The sequence below is a fragment of the Narcine bancroftii genome, chromosome 2 (assembly GCF_036971445.1).
Source record: "Narcine bancroftii isolate sNarBan1 chromosome 2, sNarBan1.hap1, whole genome shotgun sequence".
Classification (NCBI taxonomy): Eukaryota; Metazoa; Chordata; class Chondrichthyes; order Torpediniformes; family Narcinidae; genus Narcine; species Narcine bancroftii.
The window spans coordinates 20760270-20786511 of NC_091470.1; the positions used below are offsets into that span (position 1 = coordinate 20760270).

Below are 26242 nucleotides of genomic sequence, written 5' to 3' on the forward strand. Positions count from 1 at the left end.
ACCGGTGAACAAGTACTCCCAGATCCATTTGCTCCTCCCCACTCCCTAGCTTGTCTCCATTTAAATAATACTCAGCTTTCCTATTATTGCCCCCAAAATGGATAACCTCACATTTGCTCACATTGAACGTCATCTTCCATTCAGCCGCCCACTCCCCCAACCTGTCCAAGTCCCTCTGCATTTTCCTGACATCCTCCTCACACCCCACACCGCCACCCAGTTTCGTGTCATCTGCAAATTTGCTCAAGTTATTAATAATCCCCTCATCCAAATCATTTACATAAATTACAAACAACTGAGGACCCAATACCGATCCCTGCGGCACTCCACTCGTCACATCCTGCCATCCTGAAAAAGACCCGCTTACCCCAACCCTTTGTTTCCTATTTCTTAACCAATTTCCTATCCATGTCAGCACCTTACCTCCAATACCATGCTCCCTGATCTTGCCCACTAGTCTCCCGTGCGGTACCTTATCAAAGGCCTTCTGGAAGTCCAAATACACCACATCCACAGGCTCTCCCAAGTCCACCCTCTTTGTCACATCCTCGAAAAATTCCAGAAGGTTAGTCAAGCATGACTTACCCTTAAGAAATCCATGCTGACTAGCCCTTATACTATTATTTCTGCCTAAGTGTTCTGCTATTACTCCTTTTATGATAGACTCCAATATCTTCCCCACCACCGACGTCAGGCTGACCGGTCTATAATTTCCCGTTTTCTCCCTCCCTCCCTTCTTAAAAATCGGCACCACATCAGCCACTCTCCAATCCTCAGGGACCTCCCCCGAATCTATGGAACTTTGGAAAATGTCGACCAGTGCTTCCACAATTTCCATAGCAACTTCTTTAACCACCACAGCCCATCAGGCCCTGGGGATTTATCAGCCCTCAGTCCCAACAATTTACTCAATTACATTATTCCATTAATGTCTCCTCAGAACACAACTTATTCTTTGTCTTTTGTATTATTCCTTTTATAAAAATGTTATATATACTATTGTGGTTGTTTTCTTTAAGATAAAGAACCCGTTTGGCTGCTGCAATAGGAATTTTAGTGCATATGTACTTTGTATGATGTATATAAGCCATTTTCATTATTCCATACCTCAGTTAATGAATGAAGACATTCCATTATCACCATATTGACTATGTTCAAGGATGTGTTTGCATACACTGAGGTCCTTCTATTCTTCCACAATACCCTCCCATTTATTTTGTATTTCCTAAACTTTCTGTACCCACCCCATTTTGATGGATTGAATTCCATTTCTCCATTCAGTTTTTCAGGATTTACTGGCAAGGCTAACATTTATCTCTCCATACTCAATTACTGTTGAGAAGCTGAACTGCCTTCTTGATCATCGAGGGAGAAAATCCACACAGTCACAGGGGAACTATGATAAGTCCACACCGACCCCACTGGAGGTCAGGATTGAACTTGGTTCATTGGCGCTAAAAGACTGGAGTTCTGCCAGCTGTGGCACTGTGCTACCCTGCAGGACTTATGGAGAACACAACCTTCCCCTCAGAGAACAAACAAGGAACAGGAACAAACCCTTAGGAGATCAGGAGTGGGCCACCCACCATGGCTCTTAAGCTTGCTCCACCATTCAGTGTGGCCATGGCTGATCTACGCTGGGCTCAATTCCACTTCTGTGCCATTTCCCCATAACCATCAATTACTTGATCTTTTCGTGCTCTTGGTAAGGAATTCCAGTTTTCAGACTTGGTGATGATGAAGGAATGGCAATATATTTCCAAGCAAAGATGGTGTGTGACTTTTTGGGGAATCTATGTGCACTGGCATTCCTGTGTGGCTGAAGCATGAGTCTTTCCGAATCACAGACATTGCAGGTTTGCAAGGTATTGATGACAGAAGAAGTGGATATTTAGGGTAATATATGTGGTTCTAATTAAGCAGGTTATTTCTCTTTGATGGTGAAAAGAGTTGCATTCATCCAGGCAAGCTTTCCATCAGGCTACCGATGTGCCTTGTAGATGGCAGAAAGGCCTTGTGGTGCCAAGAGGAGAATCAGTTGTCATTGGATATCTAGCTTCTGACCTGCTCTTATCACTGCAGAATGTAGGTTGCCGATTCAAATGACACCCTCGGTGGGTAACTCAATTATGATAATGCCACTGATTAGTGAATGGATTCTCTTACTGGAGGTGATTGTCACTTTGTGGTTGTTCATTAGTCCATTTATTGTGTTGAATATCGAATGCAGAACAGTCCTGCACAGGAACAGTACTTGTCATCCACAAATGTCTGTGGTGATCATGATGCCAATCTAACTAATCTCATCTGCTTGCACGTGGTCTATAAGGTGTCATAGAATTCTACAGCATGGAAACAAGCCCATTGGTCCAACATGGCCATGCTGACTTAGCTAGTCTCATTTGATCCTCCATTCTTTGCCTGTTTACATTCCTGCCTAAAAGCATCTTAAATTATCTTATCTGCTTCCACCACTTCAGCTGGCAGTACATTCCAGGCACCTACCACTCTCTGTGGGAAAATAAATTGCCTCACCAATCTCCTTTAAATTTTTTCTCTTAAACCTACCTCCTCTCATATTTCCTCCTGGGGAAAAGACTTGAATTTCTACCCTGCCTATGATTTATATACTTTTAATCAGGTTGCCCCTCAGCCTCCGATGTTTCAGTGAAAACAACCCAATTTTGCCCCACCTCTCATTACAACAAATGCACTCCAATCCATGTAACACCCTGGTGAACCTCTTCTGCCCCCTCTCCAAAGCCTCCACATTCTTCCTGTAATGTGACAGCCCAGGTCCACACACAATACTCCAAATGTGGCTTGCCAATTTTTACACGCAATGCCCTAACTGAAGGGAAGCATGCTGTACGACGACTTTACCACACTATCCACTGTGCTCACTTTCAAGGAGCTATGGATTTGCACCCCAAGATCCCTCTGTGCATCAATACTCCTGAAGGTTCTGGCATTTACGGTTTACTTTTCCCTTATATTTAAGCTCCAAAAGTGTAACACCTACACCTAACACTTTTGAACGGACTTAACTTCATCTGGCATTACTCCACCCAAGTTTTCAACTGATCTATAACCTGCTGTATAATGCAGTACAATCAGTGTTCCCAGCACGTTTTGGAAGACCAATGGTGACAGACGAGTTAGAATTACACCATCTACCACTATCCTCTATCTCCCTGACATCTGCTATTTTCCTGCTCAGTTTAGACCAGTCATTCCCAACCTTTTTTTTGGCTATGGCCTTAGGGCTCTCCTCAAAGTTTATGGGCCCATTCTCTCCTATCGACTACATAAAAAAAACTCATGTCCCTCAAGGTGAAAAGAAAACAATACTTTTACTTACATGTGCTGTGTACCCAGGGGGTCTGAAGGGCCCCATTGAGAATGGCTGGTTTAGACCATCCTTATCTTACTGTGGTGAAAGCATTCTCTCTCAATGTTAATCACATGGTTAATTTTGTAACATCTACAAACTTGTTCATCCAACAATTGCATCGAAAGGTATTTGGATGTCATATTCAAACACCTCCCTTGTCCCATTACACTCCCTGGGTCACATTGTGGGAAAGCTGCACACAAGTTATCTAGCCTGCAAACTATGAATACCAAGCAGAGAAACGGACATTTTTTTTGCCGTGTAATTACAAGTAAATATTTTGTCAGTTCTGCTGAGTTTCTACAACGCCACTGATAGGACACAAGATCATACCTCCAAAAGCAACGCTTGTGCTTTCTGTTTGGGAAGCAGTCGTAATCCTGCTGTGGCTTTTAGTATCACTGGGGTTGCCAACCAGTGTGTTGAAGGTATTGCCTGCTTTGCGATGTTCAGCAGTCCACGCACGGTCTCTGCGCCCTAAATCACATCACATTGCTTTATACAGTGTACTTTTCTCCGGCTGCCTCACACAAATAAGTTCAGTACCAGAGATGGTATATGGGGCAGAGAAACTGATTTACAGTGTAGCATAACAAATAAAGCCCTGTTACAACACATTGGTGCTAATAATGATACCATTGTTTAGGTCTGCACAATGCCTCTTGTAGTTCAAAGTTACTTTCTAAAATCCTGTCATCTACAGGACGATGACAGAATGCCAGAGGGGTCACTGGGCGTTCAAGTGAGACCTACAAATTTTGGCCACTAAAGCCACAGGTCAAATCTGCCCAGCAATCAGGTATCAAGCGAAAATAATGCCCACCTGAGAACAAAAGGGGAATAGGAACAACCTGCATGAAAAAACAGATAACACTTGGAAGGCTGCCTTCGGCTTGCAGCAATTAAAGTGCACATTAGCCTTTAATCATGGTTATTAGAACAGGCTCCACAAAAATTTTCCAGTTAAATCATCCAGTGTTCTGCAGAATCATATTTGAAGTGAGTCTTCATTGCAGTTATTTCAATTCTATGGTAAACACACAAACATCAAAACAGGGGAGATCCTCATGAAGAAAAGTGCCCACCTGCTCAGGGTCATCGACATAAGCTGACAGACCGGGTTTCACTGATTCAAAGATTTCATTGAACAATTGAGGGGGTTCTGTTTAAAAGGAAAATACACTTGTTACTAAATTTGTATAAAATAGTGAATTTTGCAGGAAATTTTAATTCAAATACTCAATGGGAAGAGTTGCTTTTACATTGCTCAGGCAGTTTTAGTTGTATGAATTTATTTTAAAATAGGACAACTTATGCAGGAAACTTCCTTTTAGTTTGAGTCACTACATTAAACGTGGCCACAAAAGGTCAGACAATATGCCACCACAGCCTGCGGCACGGAATGCTTTTACAGCGCCAGCCAACCAGTTTAGAATCCGGCGCTGTCTCTAAGAAGTTTGTATATTCTTCCCGTGTCTGTATGGGTTTTCTCCCACCTTTCAAAAACGTACGGCGGTTGTAGGTTCATTGGGAAGCATGGGCTTGTGGGCCAGAAAGGCCTGTTACTGTGTTGGATGTCTAAATTTAAATACTTTGCAAAGCAACATTTCTAAATGAAGTCAGAGTTGTATCCATAGAAATGTCTATGCTGGCCATTATACCTATTTATTCTCGTCCCATTTGCTTCCATTAATTCCACATCCCTTTCTGCCCTGCTCATTGAAGTTACCTGTCCAGATGTTGTTACTGTTCTTGTCTCTCATCTCCCCGACAGTTCATTCCAGATACCAACTACTTTGTGTGGACAATTTATCCCTCAGATCCCCCTTAAACTCCACCATTTCACCTTAAACCTTTGCCCTCTCATTTTAGACACCTCTGCTATGGGAAACAGACTCTGGCTATCTATCCGAGCTCTATCACGTCACCACTCAGCCTGCATGGAAAACAGACCTAGCATTTCCAATCTTTCCTTACAACTCAGACATCAAGTTTGTAAATGACTCAATAAATACGAGGCTGCGTATGATACAATATAATTGGTTACACAGACTATACATTACACCGCAAAAGTTAAATAAATGGGACCCAACAGTATCTGATAGATGTTTTCGATGTAAAAAAGAAAGGGGAACAACAATTCATGCAATCTGGACATGTGAGAGAGTAGAAAAATTTTGGGATGATCTCAATCAGATATTAAATAAAATAACAGAAAACAATATACCAAAGAATCCAGAGATCTTTCTCCTAAGTAACATAAAAAATAAAGAATTTGGAATTGACTTGGAAGATGCACAAAAAAGATTTGTCAAGATAGCCCTAGCCGTAGCAAAAAAATGTATTATGTCAACCTGGAAATTGGAAGATAATTTGAAAATACAACAATGGTATATAGAAATGAATAAATGTATTCCATTAGAAAAAATAACATATAGTTTAAGAAATAATATTGAAATATTCGAACAAGTATGGGAGCCTTACATTAAATACAATAGCGAAAACCTACCGGGAACAAACATTACCTAAATTGATGGAAGGAGAAGAAAAGAAAAGAATGGACTCAGTAGAATTTCTGGTGTATTTTTGTTGAATGACAACATTGTCTAACTGAATTAATGCAACCTAGATTGTATACCTAAAATGGATGAGAGGGGGGGGGTGGGGGGGTGGCTTGGGAGGAGGGAGGGGGGAGGGAGAAAAAGTCACTGTAAATGTGTGGAAAAGAAAAAGTGTATATCATGGCTATTGTGATTTATGGTGTGAAAAATAAAAAATTTAAAAAAAAATAAAAAAAAAGTTTGTAAATGACTCCATGGCCTCATCAGCAACAACTACAGAGAAGAGGTGGGAAATCTCATGATTTTCTCATGTGAGAATAACAAACCAAGTTTGAACAAGGATACAATGATGAAGATGATCGTGAACTTCAGGAACTTCCACCCTCCACTACACATCAGCAACTCTGCAGTGGAGAGCACCTATCGTGAACACACATTTCCTCACTTGTCAGAAAGATGCAAAAGCAACTGTACTTCTTATGTCAACCTTCTACAGGAGCTCTACTGAGAGCATCCTGGCCAGCTGCATCATAGTGTGGAATGGTTGCTGCAGAGCAATACATTGGTGATCAATCCACAGGACCATAAGGGTGGAGTCTCCCTCCCGCCATCGACATGATCTACCAGGATCATTGTCTGAAGAGGGCATGCAAAATCATTGAGGACCCCCCCCCCACCCTTCCACCCTGCGCTCAGCATCTTTCAGCTGCTCCCATTGGAAAAGAGATACAAGAGTATCAGAGCCAGCCCCACCAGGCTGAGGAACAGTTTCTTCCCATGGGCAGTGAGAATGCTGAATGACCAAAGGAACTGCTTACACTAACCATCTGAAACTCTCATGTTCATGAATTTTTATTTATTTATTTGTATATATGAATACTTGTCCTACATATGTATTGTTTGTCTGTGTGTTATGACTGCTTGTGTGTCTGCATGTTTTGCACTGAGGACCAGTGAACGCTGTTTCGTCAGGTTTTACTTGTGCGATCAGATGACAGTAAACTTGACTCTCCAATTCAGGTATTAAATCTTTTCTGCATCCTCCCTAGCTTAATCCTGTCTTTCTATCGTGCAGTGATTAGCATTGCACACAATACGCCAAGTGTAGTCTAACCAACATTTTATCCAACTGTAACATGATGCCCAGAGCCTCATACTGATTCAGGAAAGCATACCATACACCTTCTTCATCACCATGCCTACCTGTATTGGCACTGTCAGGGAACTACATACTTGTAACCAAAGTGTTCAATCACACTCCCCACGGCCCTATCATTCACTGTGCAAGAGCTGCCCTCATTTCACTTTTCAAAATACATCACTTCACACTTGTCACAGTTAAATTCCACCTGCCATTCCCTTGCACATTTTCCCAATCGATTTAGACTTTCTTCACTGTCTGGTACACCACAATTTATGGTGTCACCTGCCAACTCACTAATCATGAAGTCCACATTCTCATCCAAATCATTAATATACCTGACATTATTTGTTTATTGGGAATGTCCAGTTATCAGCCTTGAATACAAGCAGATTTGACTATACAAAATAAAAATCTCAAAGGCCAATCAAAATAAGCTTGCAGTTTCATTGTGTAAATAAATAGTACTCACCTGGATTCTTCTGAACAAAAGTGTAGATGTGTATGCGGGTTCCTGTGCTTCCTGCATCAAATACAATTCCATAAAACACATTGGACAGATTTCCAGAGCTTAATTTTGAAGGCAATACATCTTGATTTCCGATTCCAAATTGAGGGCGATAAACATCTACTTCTGACAAAGAAATCGTAGCCAAGAACACAAGGAACACCAGTACCAAGAGCTTTCTCAAGGATTCCATCTTTCTATGGGCGAGTAAATGGTAGCATTGGAGGTAATGATTGTTTCTGGAGTTGAATCTGACTTTATAAATCTGGAAGAATAAACAGAGCAAAACATTGTTGGCAATTCCCCTCATGAGCAAAACTTTCCTACCTCTTCCCACTGTCAGTGTTTGCATTAAGTTGGAGGGGTGCAGGAGGAGTCACGTGATGGAGTAGTGGCCAGTCGGGGAACTCCAGCCCTCTCCGGAAAAGTTTTAAAAAAAACATAGAAAACACAAAGGCACAAACACAAAAATTAAAATAAAGTGAAAGTAAAGGTGGGAAGAAAATGGCAGCGAAGAAAGAAAAGTCGAAAGCAACGGGAAGAAGAGAAGAAGAAAAGACATCGGAAGAAGAAGGTGAAGGCCTTACCTGTCCGAGGAGGCCCGCCGCAGAGAGAGAAGCCCGCTCCCTCAGGTTAGTCGAAATCCCGAGCTTGGGACTACAAAAATGGCTCGCGGAGCCAAGCAAAAGTGCGCAACCGCGCATGACAAAAAAAACACTGACGGGAGGGGGGACCAGCTGAGGAGTCGATCTCCACAGCTGAGAATGACAGCTACAACACAACAACAAGAAGAGAACATAGAAAACAACAAGAACAAGAAAGAAGAGAGTAAAAAGAAATAAAGGAAACAACAGATGACCAACCCAGAGGAAGAAGAAGAGGAAGAACATAGAGAAATAGAAGAAGAAGGGAAGGGCAAGACAATGGATATTTTTTTTTAAAGAATATATGGAATCAGTAAAAGAATGGCAATCACAAGAATTTAGTGAAATAAAAATTAAAAGTACAAAAGAAAAAATGAATAGATTAGAGATGGTCATGACAGATATAGGAAAAAGAGTGGACAAGGTGGAAGAACGAGAAACAGCCGTAGAAATGGAAGTAGAGGACTTAAAAAAGAAATTAGAAGAATCTAATAAAAAAGTTAAAGAGACACAAGAGCAGTTAGCTCAGAAGATAGATATAATGGAAAATTATAGTAGAAGAAACAATATAAAGATAGTGGGCCTTAAGGAAGATGAAGAAGGCAAGAATATGAGAGAAAATATGAGAGAATTTATAAAAGATTGGATCCCCAGGGTCCTAGGAAGACCAAAATTACAGGAAGAAATGGAAATAGAAAGGGCACATAGAACATTAGCCCCTAAACCACAGCCACAACAAAAACCAAGATCTATTTTAGTAAAATTCCTAAGATATACAACAAGAGAAAATATATTAGAGAAAGCAATGAAGAAAATAAGAGAAGACAAAAAGCCACTGGAATACAAAGGTCAAAAATTTTTTTCTATCCAGACACAAGTTTTTAACTCCTGAAGAAGAGAAAGGAGTTTAATACAGCAAAAGCGATCCTATGGAAAAAAGGATATAAATTTATGCTAAAGTACCCAGCGGTACTTAAAATAGTTATTCCAGGGCAGCAAAACAGGCTATTCTTGGATCCGGAGGAAGCACGAAAATTTGCAGAACAACTACAAAACAGACAGAGAGATGAAGACATATAACGAGAGCAAAAATGACCATGAACTATATGTACGTGTGTATATGGGTATATATATATATATATATGTGTGTATGTATATATGTGTGTACATGTGTGTATGTGTATTTAAAAGAAATATATATATAAGAATTAATAAGGGAAAGAAAGGGAAGAGAGGAAGTAAGGAAGGAATTAAGAGAGTGACCATTGTTATATATGAAAATTAAAATCTTTTCTGGGGGAGGCTGGGTGGGGAGGAGTTACGGTCACTGCGAAATCAGTTGACGCTTACGAGTGAATTCGCAAATCCATATGGAGAGGGGAGATGTGGTTGCCCCACAAGGGATAAAGGGCAACTCAGGAAGGGGAGGGGATAGTGGGTTAAAGAAATTTTAGATAGGAGAATAAGGGAAATGTTTGATGTTTTAGAAATGTTGTCTTATAAAGTGTTCAAAACAAGAAAGCAGAAATGGATAAGAAGGAAAGGTGATGATGAGGAAACGGAAAGAAAAGATAAACAAAGTATGAAATGGCTATGTTGAACAATATGACTTTAAATATTAACGGAATACATAACCAAATCAAAAGGAAGAAACTGCTAAATTTACTGAAAAAAGAAAAAATTGATATAGCATTCATGCAAGAAACACATTTAACTGAAATAGAGCACAAGAAATTAAAGAGAGATTGGATAGGACATGTAACAGCAGCGTCATATAATTCAAAAGCTAGAGGAGTAGCTATATTAATCAGTAAAAATGTACCAATTAAAATAGAAGAGGAAATAATAGATCCAGCAGGGAGATATGTAATGATAAAATGTCAGATATATTCGGAGTTTTGGAATTTACTCAATGTATATTCACCAAATGAAGAAGATCAAAAATTTATGCAAGATATTTTTTTGAAGATAGCAGACACGCAAGGGAACATACTAATAGGAGGGGATTTCAACCTTAATTTGGATTCAAACATGGATAAATCTGGGAAAAAAATTAACAGAAAGAACAAAGTAACCAAATTTATAATTAAATCGATGCAAGAAATGCAACTTTTGGATATATGGAGGAAACAACACCCAAAGGAAAAGGAATATTCATATTATTCGGGTAGACATAAAACATACTCAAGAATAGACCTATTCCTGTTATCAGCTCGCATGCAAGACAGAGTAAGAAAAACAGAATATAAAGCTAGAATATTATCGGACCACTCACCCTGATATTGACAATAGAGTTAAGGACATCCCTCCAAGAATGTATAGATGGAGATTAAACTCCATGCTACTTAAAAGGCAGGATTTTAGAGAATTAATTGAAAGACAAATTAAAATGTACTTTGAAATAAATACGGAATCAGTGAAAGATAAGTTTATACTATGGGACGCAATGAAAGCGTTCATCAGAGGGCAAATAATAAGTTATGTCACCAAGATGAAGAAGGACTACAATCAGGAAACAGAGCAGTTGGAAAGGGAAATAGCAAATATAGAAAAAGAATTAGCAATGAAGGAAGATACAACTAAAAGAAGAGAATTGGCAGATAAAAAAATAAAATATGAAACACTACAAACATATACGGTGGAGAAGAACATAATGAAGACAAAACAGAAATATTATGAACTAGGAGAAAAAACGCACAAAATTCTAGCATGGCAGCTTAAGACAGAACAAACTAAGAGAATGGTATTGGCATCAAGGAAAAAAGACAAACAAATCAAATATAATCCAACGGAGATTAATGAAAACTTCAGAGAATTCTACGAACAATTATACCAAACTGAAAACGAAGGGAAAGAAGACAAAATAGATGAATTTTTAACTAAAATTGAACTACCAAAATTACAAGTAGAGGAACAAAATAAATTAACAGAACCATTTGAAATAGTAGAAATACAAGAGATAATAAAAAAACTACCGAACAATAAAACACCAGGAGAGGATGAATTCCCAATAGAATTTTATAAAACATTTAAAGATTTATTAATTCCTCCCCTCCTGGAAGTAATCAACCAAATTGATAAAACACAAAGCTTACCAGATTCATGCAAAACAGCAATAATTACAGTAATGCCAAAGACAGGGAAAGATCCACTCGCACCAGTGTCATATAGACCAATATCTTTACTTAACACAGATTATAAGATAATAGCTAAACTATTAGCAGACTATGTACCAAAAATAGTAAATCTAGACCAAACTGGATTTATTAAAAAAAGACGAACAACAGACAATATTTGTAAATTTATTAACTTAATTCATGCAGTAGAAGGAAATAAAGCTCCAACAGTAGCGGTTGCTTTATACGCAGAGAAGGCCTTTGACAGAGTAGAATGGAATTATTTATTCAAAGTACTACAAAAATTCAGTTTACCAGAGAAATATATTAATTGGATTAAAGCATTATATAAGGGGCCATTGGCAAAAGTGACAGTAAATGGATATAAATCAAAACAAATTTACTTAAGCAGATCAACAAGGCAGGGATGCCCACTATCGCCCTTATTGTTCGCGTTAGCCATAGAACCACTAGCAGAACTGATAAGAACAGAAAATAAAATAAAAAGGATAAATATAAAAGATAAGGAATATAAAATCAGTTTATTTGCAGATGACGTTATAGTATACTTAACAGAACCAGAAATATCAATAAAAGAATTACATAAGAAATTGAAGGAATATGGAGAAGTGTCGGGATACAAGATTAACGTAAATAAAAGTGAAGCAATGCCAATGAATAATGCGGATTTCTCAAAATTTAAGAAAGAATCACCATTCAGATAGCAAATGCAAGCAATACGATACCTAGGTATACAAATAAATAAAAACCTTGGCCATCTATATAAACTCAGTTATTATCTACTAATGAAAAAATTACAGGACGACTTAGAGCATTGGAAAGAATTACCACTAACACTATTAGGAAGGATAAACTGTATTAAAATGAACATTTTCCCATGGATACTATACCTATTTCAGGCATTGCCAATACACTTGACAGAGAAATTCTTCAAGGAGTTAAAGAAGATAATAAGGAAATTTTTATGGAAAGGGGGGAAACCGAGGATAGCACTAGATAAATTAACAGAATGGTATAAACAAGGAGGCTTACAACTGCCAAACTTTAAAAATTATTATAGAGCTGCACAATTAAGATACCTATCAGATTTTTATCAAACAAGGGAAAAGCCAGATTGGACTAGATTAGAACTAGATAAAATAGGGGAGAAGATACCTGAACACATAGTATATAAATGGGATGAAAAATTGGTACAATATAGAAGTTCTCCAGTATTACATCATCTACTTAATATTTGGAAGAAGATTCATGGAGAAAGAAATAAAACAAATGATCAATTACCAAAACTAATATTGACGCAAAACAAGTTACTCCCTTTTACAATAGATAACCTTTCCTTTAGAGAATGGGAAAAAAAAGGGATCAAAAGAATACAAAATTGCCTTTCAGGAAATAAATTATTATCCTTTGAACAAATGAAGGATAAATATAATATAACTCACGATACAGTGTTGGCATACTACCAACTGAAATCCTACTTGAAGGACAAATTGGGAAGCAGTCTGAGGTTACCAGAGGGAAGTAATTTTAAATATGTGATTACAGACACAATGATAATCAAAAAATTTATAACAAATATGTATATTAAACTGCAAGAAAAGGAGAATGAGGAAACAAATGGTAAAACTAAACAAAAATGGGAACAAGATTTAAACATAAAGATAAAGAAGGAAGCATGGGAGAAGTTATGCTCTGGAACTATGAGAAATACAATAAACACGAGGTTACGTATGATACAATATAACTGGATACACAGGCTATACATTACACCTCAAAAGTTAAATAAATGGGACCCAACAGTATCTGACAGATGTTTTCGCTGTAAAAAGGAAATGGGAACAACAAGTCATGCAATTTGGACATGTGAGAAAGTGAAAAAATTTTGGGAAGATATTAAATAAAATCACAAAAAGCAATATACCAAAAAACCCAGAGATCTTCCTCCTAAGTAACATAAAAAAACAAAGAATTTGGACTTGATTTGGAGGATGCACAAAAAAGATTTGTTAGGATAGCCCTAGCTGTAGTAAAAAAATGTATTATGTCAGCCTGGAAATTAGAAGATAACTTGAGAATACAACAATGGTATATAGAAATGAATAAATGTATTCTACTAGAAAAAAATAACATATAATTTAAGAAATAATATTACAATATTTGAACAAATATGGGAGCCATACATGAAACACAATAGAGAAAATTTACCGGGGACATCTGCCACCTAAAATGACAGAAAGGAGAAGGGAATGAAAAGAATTGACTCAGTGGAATTTCTTGTTTATTTTTATTGAGTGACAACATTGTTTGACAGGTTTAATGTATCTTAGATTCTGAACTTTAAATGAATGGGAGGGGAGGTAGGGAGGGTGGGATGGGAGGAGGGAGGGGGGGAGAAAACGACACTGTATATATTTGAAAAGGAAAATGTATGTATCTTGATCAATGTGGTTTATAGTGTGAAAAATAAAAAAAACAAAAAAAAAATTGGAGGGTGCATAAGGGAAGCTGGATCTCCCAGTCGCCACCTATTTCAATTCCCCACCCCATTCCCTTGCTGAGTGACACCCTCTCCATCTGAGACCACTGGCAATTTGAAAGAACACCTCATCTTCCTCTGAGGACCCTCCAACTGGATGGCATTAACATTGGCTTCTTTGATTTCCATTCAACCCCTCTATCTTCTTGCTGCTGTTGTCTTTCTCCCATCTCTCTCCTCTCTTCCCTTTTCCCTCTATGTCCTTTCTCAGAGCCAAATTCCTGGGGGTCAACATCTCCGAGGATCTGTCCTGGAACCTCCAGAATGATGCAATCACGAACGAGGCTCACCAGCGGATATACTTTGTAAGGGGTTTGAGGAGATTTGGTATGTCACCAAAGACTCGAAAACCTCTGTAGGTGTACGATGGAGAGCATTCTGGCTGGTTGCATCACAGTCTACTACAGAGGTGCCAATGTCTCGGCCAAGAAAACTCTAGAGGGTTGTTAACTTGGCCTGTAACATCATAGGCACCAGACTTCACTCCATCAAGGACATCAACGAGAGGCAGAGCCTTAAGAAAGTAGCCTCTATCCTCAAGGACCACAACCATCCAGACCATGCCCTCTTCACTCTGCTACCATTGGGAAGAGTACAGGAGACTAAAGATGAGCACTTAGTGGCACAAGGACAGCTTCTTCCCCACTGCCATCGGATTCCTGAATTAACAATGAACCAAAGACACTTTTTTTTTGGTAAGGTGGTTTATATTTAATGTTTCTTCTGTGGTATTGCTGCAAAATTATGAATTTTGTGACTTGTTCAGGACAAATTCTGACCCCGATTCTGAAATCAATTCTCACCTCTCAGGTTCTCAGATTTCAGATTTATTGTCAGAGTACATACATGACATTACATACAGTCCCGAGATTCCTTTTTCTGTGCGCATGGCAGAATTACCACTTATTGGTAGTGAAAAACCTTTACACACATCTCTGTAAACAAATAAAGAACTGTAAACAGATAATGAATGTCAACATTCTGACTGTGCAATACAGGGAGAATAAAATAAGAAAGTGCATAAGTAAAAATCTTTAAATGAGTCCCTGATTGAGTTTGTCATTGAGGAGTCTGATGGTGGAGGGTTAGTGGCTGTTCCTGAACCTGGTGGTGCGAGTATTGTAGCACCTATACCTCTTTCCTGCTGGTAACAGTGAGAACAGAGTGTGTGCTGGGTGGTGTGGGTCCTTGATGATTGCTGCTGCTCTCTTGACGGCAGCCTTTCCTGAAGATGTTCTCAATAGTGGGGAGGGTTTTGCCTGTGATATCCTGTGCTGTGTCCACTACCTTTTGCAGGACTTTATGTTCAGGGGTATTGGTGTTTCCATACCAGATGATGATGCAACCAGTCAGCATAATTTCCACCATACATCTGTAGAAATTTTCCAGGGTTTCTGGTGTCATACCAAAATTCCGCAAAGTCCTGAGGAAGTAAAGGCGATGATGTGTTTTCTTCACGATGCCATTAGTGTGTTGGGTCCAGAAAAGATCCTTTGTGATAGAAGGCCTTTTTGTAGAGAAATAAAAGCAATGTAAAGACAGAGATTTTCCATCTTTACATCGCTGCACTTACCTCCATAAAAAGTCCAAAGGCAGATGGACTGCTGGAATATGCTCCAGCTTCCATCTGCCTAGTGGGGTACACTTAGAGGTGGAGTGAAGGTGAAGTTGCTCCACCTCCTGCATAAAAGGATTGCCGCTGAAAGCAGCTCTGAACAGGAAGGTAAGATGATTAATGTCGCACTGACAGCCACGTTGCCCCACTGCACTGTCACAAAGCAGCCGGTGGAGCTGTCAGGCTGTAATTACTCACTCTGCCCCAGTTCCTCACATTGCCTGCTCCCTCAATCCGTGCTGCTGCCCCGCCCCACTCCCTCACGCCGCCCCGCTTCCTGATGCCGCTCCCCACTATGCTCCCTCACACTGCTCCCCCACCCCGTTCCCTAACGCCACCCCACTCTCTCACTGCTCCCCAGCCCCATTCCTTCTTGCTGCCCATTCCCTCACATTACCCATTCTCTCATGTCGCCCCAGTACCTCAAGCTGCTCCCTGCCACTCTCTCTCTCACACCACCCTCTCCTGATGGGTGGAGGGGCTGTCAGGCAGCGGGGCGGGGGAGGCCTGACAGGCAGCGGGGCAGTGGAGTCTGACAGGCAGCGGTGCAGGGGGGCTGTCACAGGGCGGCCGCTGTTGTGCTATACATCCTGTCCCCTTTCACCCTGAGAAGCTGGCTAGCCGTTCTAGGCTATATAAAAGGACTGCGCTATCCAACTTTTCCATCGTCTGCATAAAAGGCAAATTCACCTTTTAAAAAAATCTTGAGCAAGCAATAATGCAGCTTTTGTGCATAAAAACCACTAATGACTCCCAAGAACTTAAATTTGCTCATCTTCTCCACCTCTGATCCCGCAATGATCACTGGATCGTACACCTCTGGTTTTCCCTTTTCTGAAGTCAACAATCAGCTCCTTAGTGTTTGGTAACGCTGAGTGCAAGGTGCACTTGAGCCAAGTTTTCAATGTCCCTCCTGTACGCTGACTCATCCCCTTCCTTTATACAACCCACTCTCCTTATCATATCCAATTAACATCTTTTGATCGGGACTCCTCCCCCTGATATTCTTCCACCTTTCCCTCTCCAGTCTTTATTCAGATGCTTTCCTGTTTTTTTGCTTATTCCTTGAAGGGCTCAGGCCAGAAACGCCAGTAATGTACCTTTACCTCTTATGGACGCTGCGAGACCAGCTGAGTTCCTTTAGCCATTCTGTGCTTTTACTACAATCACAATGTCTGCAGACTTTCATTTTTACCCCTTTTTTCCCAACCATCGGCATCTCCTCATGCCTAGTCTTATTGAAAATTTTTACATTAAAATAGAATGTTTAGCAAGTATTCAATTATTCATCTTAACATAATTCTGCAGAGCTGTATTTGAATTTCAAATGTGTACAAATCTCTGAGCTTTCAAATGATATTAGCAATGACAAAACATCCACATTAAAAAAAGAAAATCTTCCTACTTTCTCCTGAAAGAGTAAGTGAATGGAATGTTAGGGACTAGTTCAAACAATGAATCAGTTTGATCAACAGACTAAAACCTGATTGTTAGGATAAGATCAGATTACATTTCAGTGCAAACCAGTGAGCAGCATGAATTAAACTTACAACATTTGTTTGCTTCACTCACTGCTCAAACAAATCATAGCTGCACAAAATTACTTGTCCTAATGTCATGTAACCAGTTCATTATAACAAAAACAACCCCCCCCCCCCCCAATTCTCACCTTTCCTCTCCTGTCCTATCCATCTCCAACTATTGCCATTTGCCTGTTGGTCTGTGCACCTCCCACCACCCCCCTCCACCCAAAGTTTTTACATTCAGGAACCTGCCTGCTTTTTGTTCATACTTTGACATAGGCTTAGGCCCTAAACATTAGGCTCTTTCATGCTGTTGCGTAAAATGGAGTTAACTGGGCAATTTGCCTGGTTAGTGCCCTACTCACATGGCAGCTTGAGAGAGTCCAACCCAGTCAGCATGGTCCTAATCCAACTGGGTCCCTGTCTTACCTCAGTGGTAGTCAGGGAACCCAGTTAAACTTACCAAGGTCACATCCACCAGCGGCTTGAAAACAATAATGGCCGACCCAGTTGTTCTGGTGACGTCAACACTTGCGTGCGTGCGTCACCGGGCTCCATCTACTGAAATGCACAATGCGTACATCCTGCTCCTCCTCCAACGACTGCAGCATTCACCTAACAGCGGTAGTGACAACAGTTGCCTGCTGTACTGCATCACAGTGTGATGCTTAGCCAGCATCTGAAGATTGTTCCCGTTGACCATTTGGTCTTCGATTCATCACTTCCGGTAAGTGCGTGGCGCGTCATTCAACACATCATAGTGGGGGTGGGATCCCCCTTAAATCGTCGGGTTGGCGATTTAATGGGTTGATTCCCCTGCAGCTTAAAGGTAGAAGCACCTTTGCTCCACTAATCGCACCTGGGTCCCAGGAGAGCTCCCCAGGGTTACTGCAGCTTAAAAGTGCCTATTGGTTATACAGTAAAACTTATGGGAATTGGAAGATGCCAATTAAGTGAATTTTTGATTTGCTTGAGATTTCATATTGCGCAATTGGCGAACTAACAGCGAGGTAAACCAATTTTAAACTTCTGCATTTTTTACCTATTTATTTTCTGAAATGTTTTCACTGGTTGCTTGAGGCTGCCGGATGCTTGAATTCTGGATAATTTGGGTTTTATTGTAATACCTTTATCTCTTATTGACCCTGCAAGACCTGCTGAGTTCCTTCAGCAATTTTGTATTTTTACTACAATCACAGTGTCAGCAGACTTCTGTGTTTCACTCAATGCAGAAGCAACCTGGGAATAAAGTCTGAGATACCCAGTTATCTCCAAGGATTTGAATATGCCATGGGGTTGGATGAAATTGACTGAGTGGTGGAAACATAAGCAATCAGAACACTCAAAAGGGAATTGAATAGACACTTAAAATAATTTGTAAGGTTAATGGGGAAGAGTAGGAGTAAATGGGACGATGAGACAGCTTCAGTTAGAGCAAACACAGAGAGATGGGTCAAATGGCCACCTTCTATGATTCTACATCATCATCAAACAGATTATGATCTAAAAAAACTTGATGGCTGAGGAGATTGCTACATTAGTTAGCAAGAGAGGAACGAGGAGCAGACAACCAGATACACATTCTCCACAGAAGGGAAGTATGGTTAGCGTAGCCATTAGCACAAGGCTATTATGGCGCCAGCGACCCAGGTTCAAATCCAGCACTGTCTGTAAGGAGTTTGCACATTCTCCCCGTGTTTGGGTGGGTTTCCTCTGGGTGCTCTGGTTTCCTGACACACTTCAAAATAAATGTACGGATGTTGTAGGTTAATTGGGGGTATTTGGGTGGAATGGGTTCGTGGGCCAGAAGGGTATTTTACCGTACTGTGGCTAAATTAATGTTTTTTTAAAAACTTGCTGACTTAGTGTGGACATGGTTATGTTTTAACATCTTTCCTGTAAACCAGAGACCAGAGTTCAAATTCCGACAGCTGTGGAATTTAAATTTGGTTAATAATCTCCATAATAATATGGATTTTTTTTAAAACAATTACCCAAGGACACCAGAATGTTATAAAAAACTTTTTACCCAACATCCTTCAGGTGAAGAATCTGATCCATCCAGTATGTGACTCAAGAGCCAGAGCAAGGCAGTGGACTCCAATCTGTCCTCCGAAATAATCAAACAGGCCTCAAAACTGTCTTTAAAAACAGAAAACGCTGGAAAATTTGAGCAGGTCAGGCAGTAACTGTGGAAGGTGGGATTTCATATCACTAGATTCATGGATAGTTTCTTTCCTGGCATTATCAGACTCCTGCTCGATCTTCACAACAGTAGAATTTGCTTTCCCTGTAACTCTGCATTTCTGTGCTGAATCTTACTTGCTAATATTATGTATGGGATGTCTAGCCGGACTAAACTCTATTACTGCACCTCAGTGCATGTAACAATAAATGTGAACTTACATTAAGATTTCAAGTTGAAAGTCTTCATCTAGAACTGAAGAGAGAAACCAGGTTGTGTGAACAACACAACATATGGAGGCATTACCAATAATCAGGTGAAATGATGTAGCCTTTAAATGAGCATTATCCCAACAAAACTGTGAAACAATGAAGGAAAAGGTAACCGGGCTCCCATCTTGACAACATTTTACTGGAGCACAATTGAGAGTGTCCTGTCTAGCTGAATCATTGTGTGGTAAAATAGCTACAAAGCATTGGACTGGAAGTCAATACAGAGGATCATCAAAACAGTTGACATATCTGAATATTTTTCCTCTATAGATGACATTTACCAGGACCATTGCTTAAATAGGGTTCAAAAGAATTACAGTGCAAGAGACCCAAACTCAAATCAGGACTGGCTGTTAAGGTTTTTGAACATTCTCCCCATGTCTGCAGGGGTTTCCTCTAGCCCTTCCAAACTTGTGGGGTTGTAGATTGATTGGTGTGTTTGGGGTTGTGGGCCAGAAGGGCCTTTTACCATGTTACATCTAAATTTAAAAGAATTATAGAGGACCCTTTCCATCCAGCATACAGTATCTTTTTTTTTTCAAATTTTTTATTTTTCACACCATAAACCACATTAACCATGATACATACTTTTTCCTTTTCAAATATATACAGTGCCATTTTTCCCCCCCCTCCCTCCTCCCATCCCACCCTCCCTACCTCCCCCCTCCCGTCCATTTAAAGTACAAAATCTAGGATACATTAAACCAGTCAAACAATGTTGTCATTCAATAAAAATAAACAAGAAATTCCACTGAGTCAATTCTTTTAATTTCCTTCTCCTTTCGTTAATTTAGGTAGTTAATGTCCCCGGTAGGTTTTCGCTATTGTGTTTCATGTAAGGCTCCCATATTTGTTCAAATATTTCAATATTATTTCTTAAACTATATGTTATTTTTTCTAATGGAATACATTTATTCATTTCTATATACCATTGTTGTATTTTCAAATTATCTTCCAATTTCCAGGTTGACATAATACATTTTTTTGCTACGGCTAGGGCTATCTTAACAAATCTTTTTTGTGCATCCTCCAAATCAATTCCAAATTCTTTGTTTTTTATGTTACTTAGGAGGAAGATCTCTGGATTCTTTGGTATATTGTTTTCTGTAATTTTATTTAATATTTGGTTTAGATCTTCCCAAAATTTTCTACTTTCTCACATGTCCAGATTGCATGAATTGTTGTTCCCATTTCTTTTTTACATCGAAAACATCTATCAGATACTGTTGGGTCCCATTTATTTAACTTTTGAGGTGTAATGTATAGCCTGTGTATCCAGTTATATTGTATCATACGTAACCTCGTATTTATTGTATTTCTCATCGTTCCAGAACATAACTTCTCCCATGTTTCCTTTTTTATCTTTATATTTAAATCTTGTTCCCATTTTTGTTTAGTTTTACCATTTGTTTCCTCATTCTCCTTTTCTTGCAGTTTAATATACATATTTGTTATAAATCTTTTGATTATCATTGTATCTGTAATCACATATTCAAAGTTACTTCCCTCTGGTAAACTCAGACTGCTTCCTAATTTGTCCTTCAAGTAGGATCTCAATTGGTAATATGCCAGCACTGAATCTTGAGTTATATTGTACTTATCTTTCATTTGTTCAAAGGATAAGAATCTATTTCCTGAAAAACAATTCTCTATTCTTTTGATCCCTTTTTTCTCCCATTCTCTAAAGGAAAGGTTATCTATTGTAAAAGGGAGTAACTTGTTTTGCGTCAATATTAGTTTTGGTAATTGATAATTTGTTTTATTTCTTTCTCCATGAATCTTCTTCCAAATATTAAGTAGATGATGTAATACTGGAGAACTTCTATATTGTACCAATTTTTCATCCCATTTATATAATATGTGTTCAGGTATCTTTTCCCCTATTTTATCTAATTCTAATCTAGTCCAATCTGGCTTTTCCCTTGTTTGATAAAAATCTGATAGGTATCTTAATTGTGCGGCTCTATAATAATTTTTAAAGTTTGGCAGTTGTAAGCCTCCTTGTTTATACCATTCTGTTAATTTATATAGTGCTATCCTCAGTTTCCCCCCTTTCCATAAAAATTTCCTTATTATTTTCTTTAACTCCTTTAAGAATTTCTCTGTCAGGTGTATTGGCAATGCCTGAAATAGGTATAATATCCTTGGAAAAATGTTCATTTTAATAGTTTATCCTTCCTATTAGTGTTAGTGGTAAATCTTTCCAATGCTCTAAATCGTCCTGTAATTTTTTTCATTAGTAGATAATAATTGAGTTTATATAGTTGGCCGAGGTTTTTATTTATTTGTATACCTAGGTATCTTATTGCTTGCACTTGCCATCTGAATGGTGATTCCTTCATAAATTTTGAGAAATCCGCATTATTCATAGGCATTGCTTCACTTTTATTTACGTTAATCTTGTAACCTGACACTTCTCCATATTCCTTCAATTTCTTATATAATTCTTTTATTGATAGTTCTGGTTCTGTTAAGTATACTATAACATCATCCGCAAATAAACTGATTTTATATTCCTTGTCTTTTATTTTTATCTCTTTTATATTATTTTCTGTTCTTATCAATTCTGCTAATGGTTCAATAGCTAACGCGAACAATAAAGGTGATAGTGGGCATCCCTGCCGTGTTGACCTGCTTAAGTTAAATTGCTTTGATACATATCCATTTACTGTCACTTTCGCCAATGGTCCCTTATATAATGCTTTAATCCAATTAATATACTTCTCTGGTAAACTGAATTTTTGCAATACTTTGAATAAATAATTCCATTCTACTCTGTCAAAGGCCTTCTCTGCGTCTAAAGCAACTGCTACTGTTGGCGCTTTACTCCCTTCTACTGCATGAATTAAGTTAATAAATTTACAAATATTGTCTGTTGTGCGTCTTTTTTTTTAATAAATCCAGTTTGGTCTAGATTTACCATTTTCGGTACATACACTGCTAATCTGTTTGCTAATAGTTTAGCTATTATCTTATAATCTGTGTTAAGGAAAGATATTGGTCTATATGACGCTGGTGCGAGTGGATCTTTCCCTTGCTTTAGTATTACTGTAATTATTGTTGTTATTGCTGTCCTCTCTTACTTTCTTCATTGCTTTCTTCAATATATTTTCTCTTGTTGTATATCTTAAGAATTTTACTAAAATGGATCTTGGTTTTTGCTGCGGTTGTGGTTTCGGGGCTAAAGTTCTATGTGCCTTCTCTATTTCCATTTCTTCCTGTAATTCTGGTCTTCCTAGGACCCTGGGGATCTAATCTTTTATAAATTCTCTCATATTCTTGCCTTCTTCATCTTCCTTAAGGCCCACTATCTTTATATTATTTCTTCTATTATAGTTTTCTTTCATATCTATCTTCTGAGCTAACAGCTCCTGTGCTTCTTTAGCTTTTTTATTAGATTCTTTTAATTTCTCTTTTAAGTCTTTTACTTCCATATCTACAAATGTTTCTCGTTTTTCCATATTTTCCACTCTTTTTGCCAATTCTGATATGGCCATTTCCATTTTATTCATTCTTTCTTCTGCGTTCTTAATTCTTCTTTTTATCTCATCAAATTCTTGTAATTGCCATTCTTTCACTGATTCCATATATTCTTTAAAAAAAGATATATCCATTGTCTTGCCTTTCTCTTCTTCTTCCATTTCTTTCTGTTCTTCTTCTTCTTCCTCTGGGTTGACCATCTGTTGTTTCCTTGTTTTCTTTTTACCCTCTTCTTTCTTGTTGTCGTTATTGTCTGTGTTCTGCACCTGCTGCTGTGCTGCAGGTGTCTCTCTCAGCCGTGGAGATCTACTCCGCAGCTGTTCCCCCCTCACGTCAGTATTTTTTTTCATGCGCGGTTGCGCACTTTTACTCGGCTCTGCGAGCCATTTTTGTAGTCCCGAGCCCGGGACCTCCACTGACCTGCGGGAGCGGGCCTCTCTCTCTGCGGCGGGCCTCTTCGGACAGGTAAGGCCTTCACCTTCTTCTTCCGACGTCTTTCCTTCTTCTTTTCTTCCCATTGTTTTTGGTTTTTCTTTCTTCGCTGCCATTGTCTTCACACTTTTACTTTCACTTTGTTTTGGTTTTTAAGTTTGTGCCTTTGTTTTTTCTCTATCTTTTTTTAACTTTTCTGGAGAGGGCTGGAGTTCCCTGACCGGCCACTACTCCATCACGTGACTCCCCCAGCATACAGTATCTTTGACGCACTGCCATCAGAGAGGTGATGAAGGAGATTCAAAATCAAGAGCGTCTTGTTGGGAAATAGCTTCTTCCCGCAGGCTGTGAGATTGATGACTAGAATCCGTAGGTGAGAAAATCATCCCAAAACATTTATATATACTTAATTTAAATTATATTTTTATGTATTTTCAGTTTGTGATTGCTATGTGCTGTGTATTGCATGTGCAGCTTGGGCTGAAGAAATACTGTTTTGTCCAGTTTTATATGTAAATAGAAATCCCTACAATTATTTAATTCACCTGTACTTTGTGCAACTGGGGTTCTTCACTCACACTTATGAAAACATTAAGCCAAGCCAGGACCTCATACATTTTGTTCAAAATATCTTAAGTGAACTGATGCACGATCAGTAACTCCAAAAGACTGGAAGTTATGCAAAACTGACAGGCTTTTATTTACAATAGAATGGAGGCACGTCCATGCTGATTGACCGTCCTGCACTGGGGACGTGGGTTGTGGAACAGTCACCTTCATTCAGGAGTCTGTGGGAGGAGCCATAGGTACAGTGGCCAATGGGTGTGCCCAGACAGTTAACATGAACATTCTAAGATGTTTGGCAGGTAGCATACTTGACTTGTTTTGGAAGAAAAAAATTCAGCACCCTGGAAGTTTATTGGCTTACTTGCTGGGAAGCCACATGGCTTTATCTAGAAATGAATGGAGCTCTCAATGTCCCACCCATCATTTTAGATCTCAAATTGATACTGCTATCCATTATCACATTCCCATTTCTGGGTGGATCTGCCAGCAAACTTTCTCCCTAATAGTGTCATTTCAAACGGACTTCCTTCAATTTTAGACACATTGGTTCTTCCGGCCCACGAGCCCGACCTCCCCAGATACACCAATTACAATACGTTTTTTGAAGGGTGGAAGAAAATGGGAGTAGCCGAAAAAAAAACCCCACACAGACACGGGGAGAATGTCCAAACTCCTTATGGACAGCGTCGGATTCGAACCCGTGTTGCTGTAAACAAAAAAGCTTTGTGCGAACCGTCCCGCCGCCGTTAATGGTCAAACAATTTGTAGGATCATTTGGAGCCATGAAACTCACCATATAAAAGACGGAAAAGTAAAAGAGTTAACAACTGATGGGCATGCGTAAGAGATCCAGGGAAATCAAGAGCGAGGAATGGAATCGCAGGGACTCCTCTCTCTGGAGTGGGCGCAGTGGCTTCCTTCTTGGAAACTGAAGGGAAAAGGAATATGCAGCATCAAAGTGGAAAACAACTGAAACGATCAGGGTTATTTTCATTCAGAATATCTCTGTTCAACTTAAAAATAAACCCTTCACTCCCAGAGTGTACCTTAAATTCTGTGAACCCAGGTGACGAATGGTATTAATCAGAGATGTCGAGACCAATGGTAAAACCCCGGGGAAAAGTCAGCAAGTCACAGGCAGCAGTTTTTATTTCAGATTTCCAGCAGATGCATTGCTTTCCACGAAATACACCTATGGCAGCTGCTAATAAAATAGTCAGGGAAGGGGGGGATTGTGAGGGGTGAAGGAACAAGCTGCGGTTCGAGCAGCGAGTCAAGCTGCAGATGTAGCAGCGAAATATAAATCGGGGAGGGGGGGAAAAATACACAACACAGCGAGATGGAACCTAAAATAAATAATGTGATTAAAGGGGTGGGGGGTGACAAGGTAGTCTAAAACCAAGGCAGGAGCAGCCCTGTCCGCCCGGAACTGATTGCTGAAGTTTGGCAGATAGAGGGGATCGATGACACTTGTGGGTAGGGTGGGAGGGGGGTGGGTGGTGGCGGAGTGACAAGGTAGTCTAAAACGGAGGCAGGGGCAGCTCTGTCCGCTCGGATCTTATTGCTGATGTTTGGCAGATAGAGGGGATCGATCACACTTGTGGGTAAGGGGTTGGGGGGGGGGGCGGGGTGACAAGGTAGTCTAAAACCGAGGCAGGAGCAGCCCTGTCCGCTCAGAACTGATTGCTGAAGTTTGGCAGATAGAGGGGATCGATGACACTTGTGGGTAGGGGGTGGAGGGAGGGGGTGGAGGGGGAGTGGGGGTGGGAAGGGGATGGAGGAGGTGGGGGTGGGGATGGGAGGGGGTGTGGGCGCGGTGACAAGGTAGTCTAAAACCGAGGCATGTGCAGCTCTGTCCGCTCGGATCTTATTGCTGATGTTTGGCAGATAGAGGGGATCGATCACACTTGTGTGTAAGGGGTGGAGGGAGGGGGTGGAGGGGGTGTGGGCGGGGTGACAAGGTAGTCTAAAACCGAGGCAGGTGCAGCTCTGTCCGCTCGGATCTTATTGCTGATGTTTGGCAGATAGAGGGGATCGATGACACTTGTGTGTAAGGGGTGGAGGGAGGGGGTGGAGGGGGAGTGGGGGTGGGAAGGGGATGGAGGGGGTGGGGGTGGGAGGGGGTGTGGGCGGGGTGACAAGGTAGTCTAAAACCGAGGCAGGTGCAGCCCTGTCCGCTCGGATCTGATTACTGAAGTTTGGCAGATAGAGGGGATCGATGACACTTGTGGGTAGGGGGTGGAGGGA

At 39.9% G+C, this 26242-nt stretch overlaps 1 protein-coding gene across 1 annotated transcript in view; it reads right to left on the reverse strand.

The window, feature by feature from the left end:
* Positions 1-26242, reverse strand: part of entpd5a (ectonucleoside triphosphate diphosphohydrolase 5a) — a 59229-nt gene that overhangs the window by 29921 nt on the left and 3066 nt on the right. Inside the window, exons 2-4 of the mRNA XM_069916066.1 lie at positions 7569-7869; positions 4480-4556; positions 3728-3871 (exon numbers count right to left, since the gene is read on the reverse strand). Of these exons, the coding sequence (XP_069772167.1) occupies positions 3728-3871; positions 4480-4556; positions 7569-7797 (450 nt within the window). The 5' untranslated portion in view covers positions 7798-7869. The remainder of the gene's footprint in view (positions 1-3727; positions 3872-4479; positions 4557-7568; positions 7870-26242) is intronic.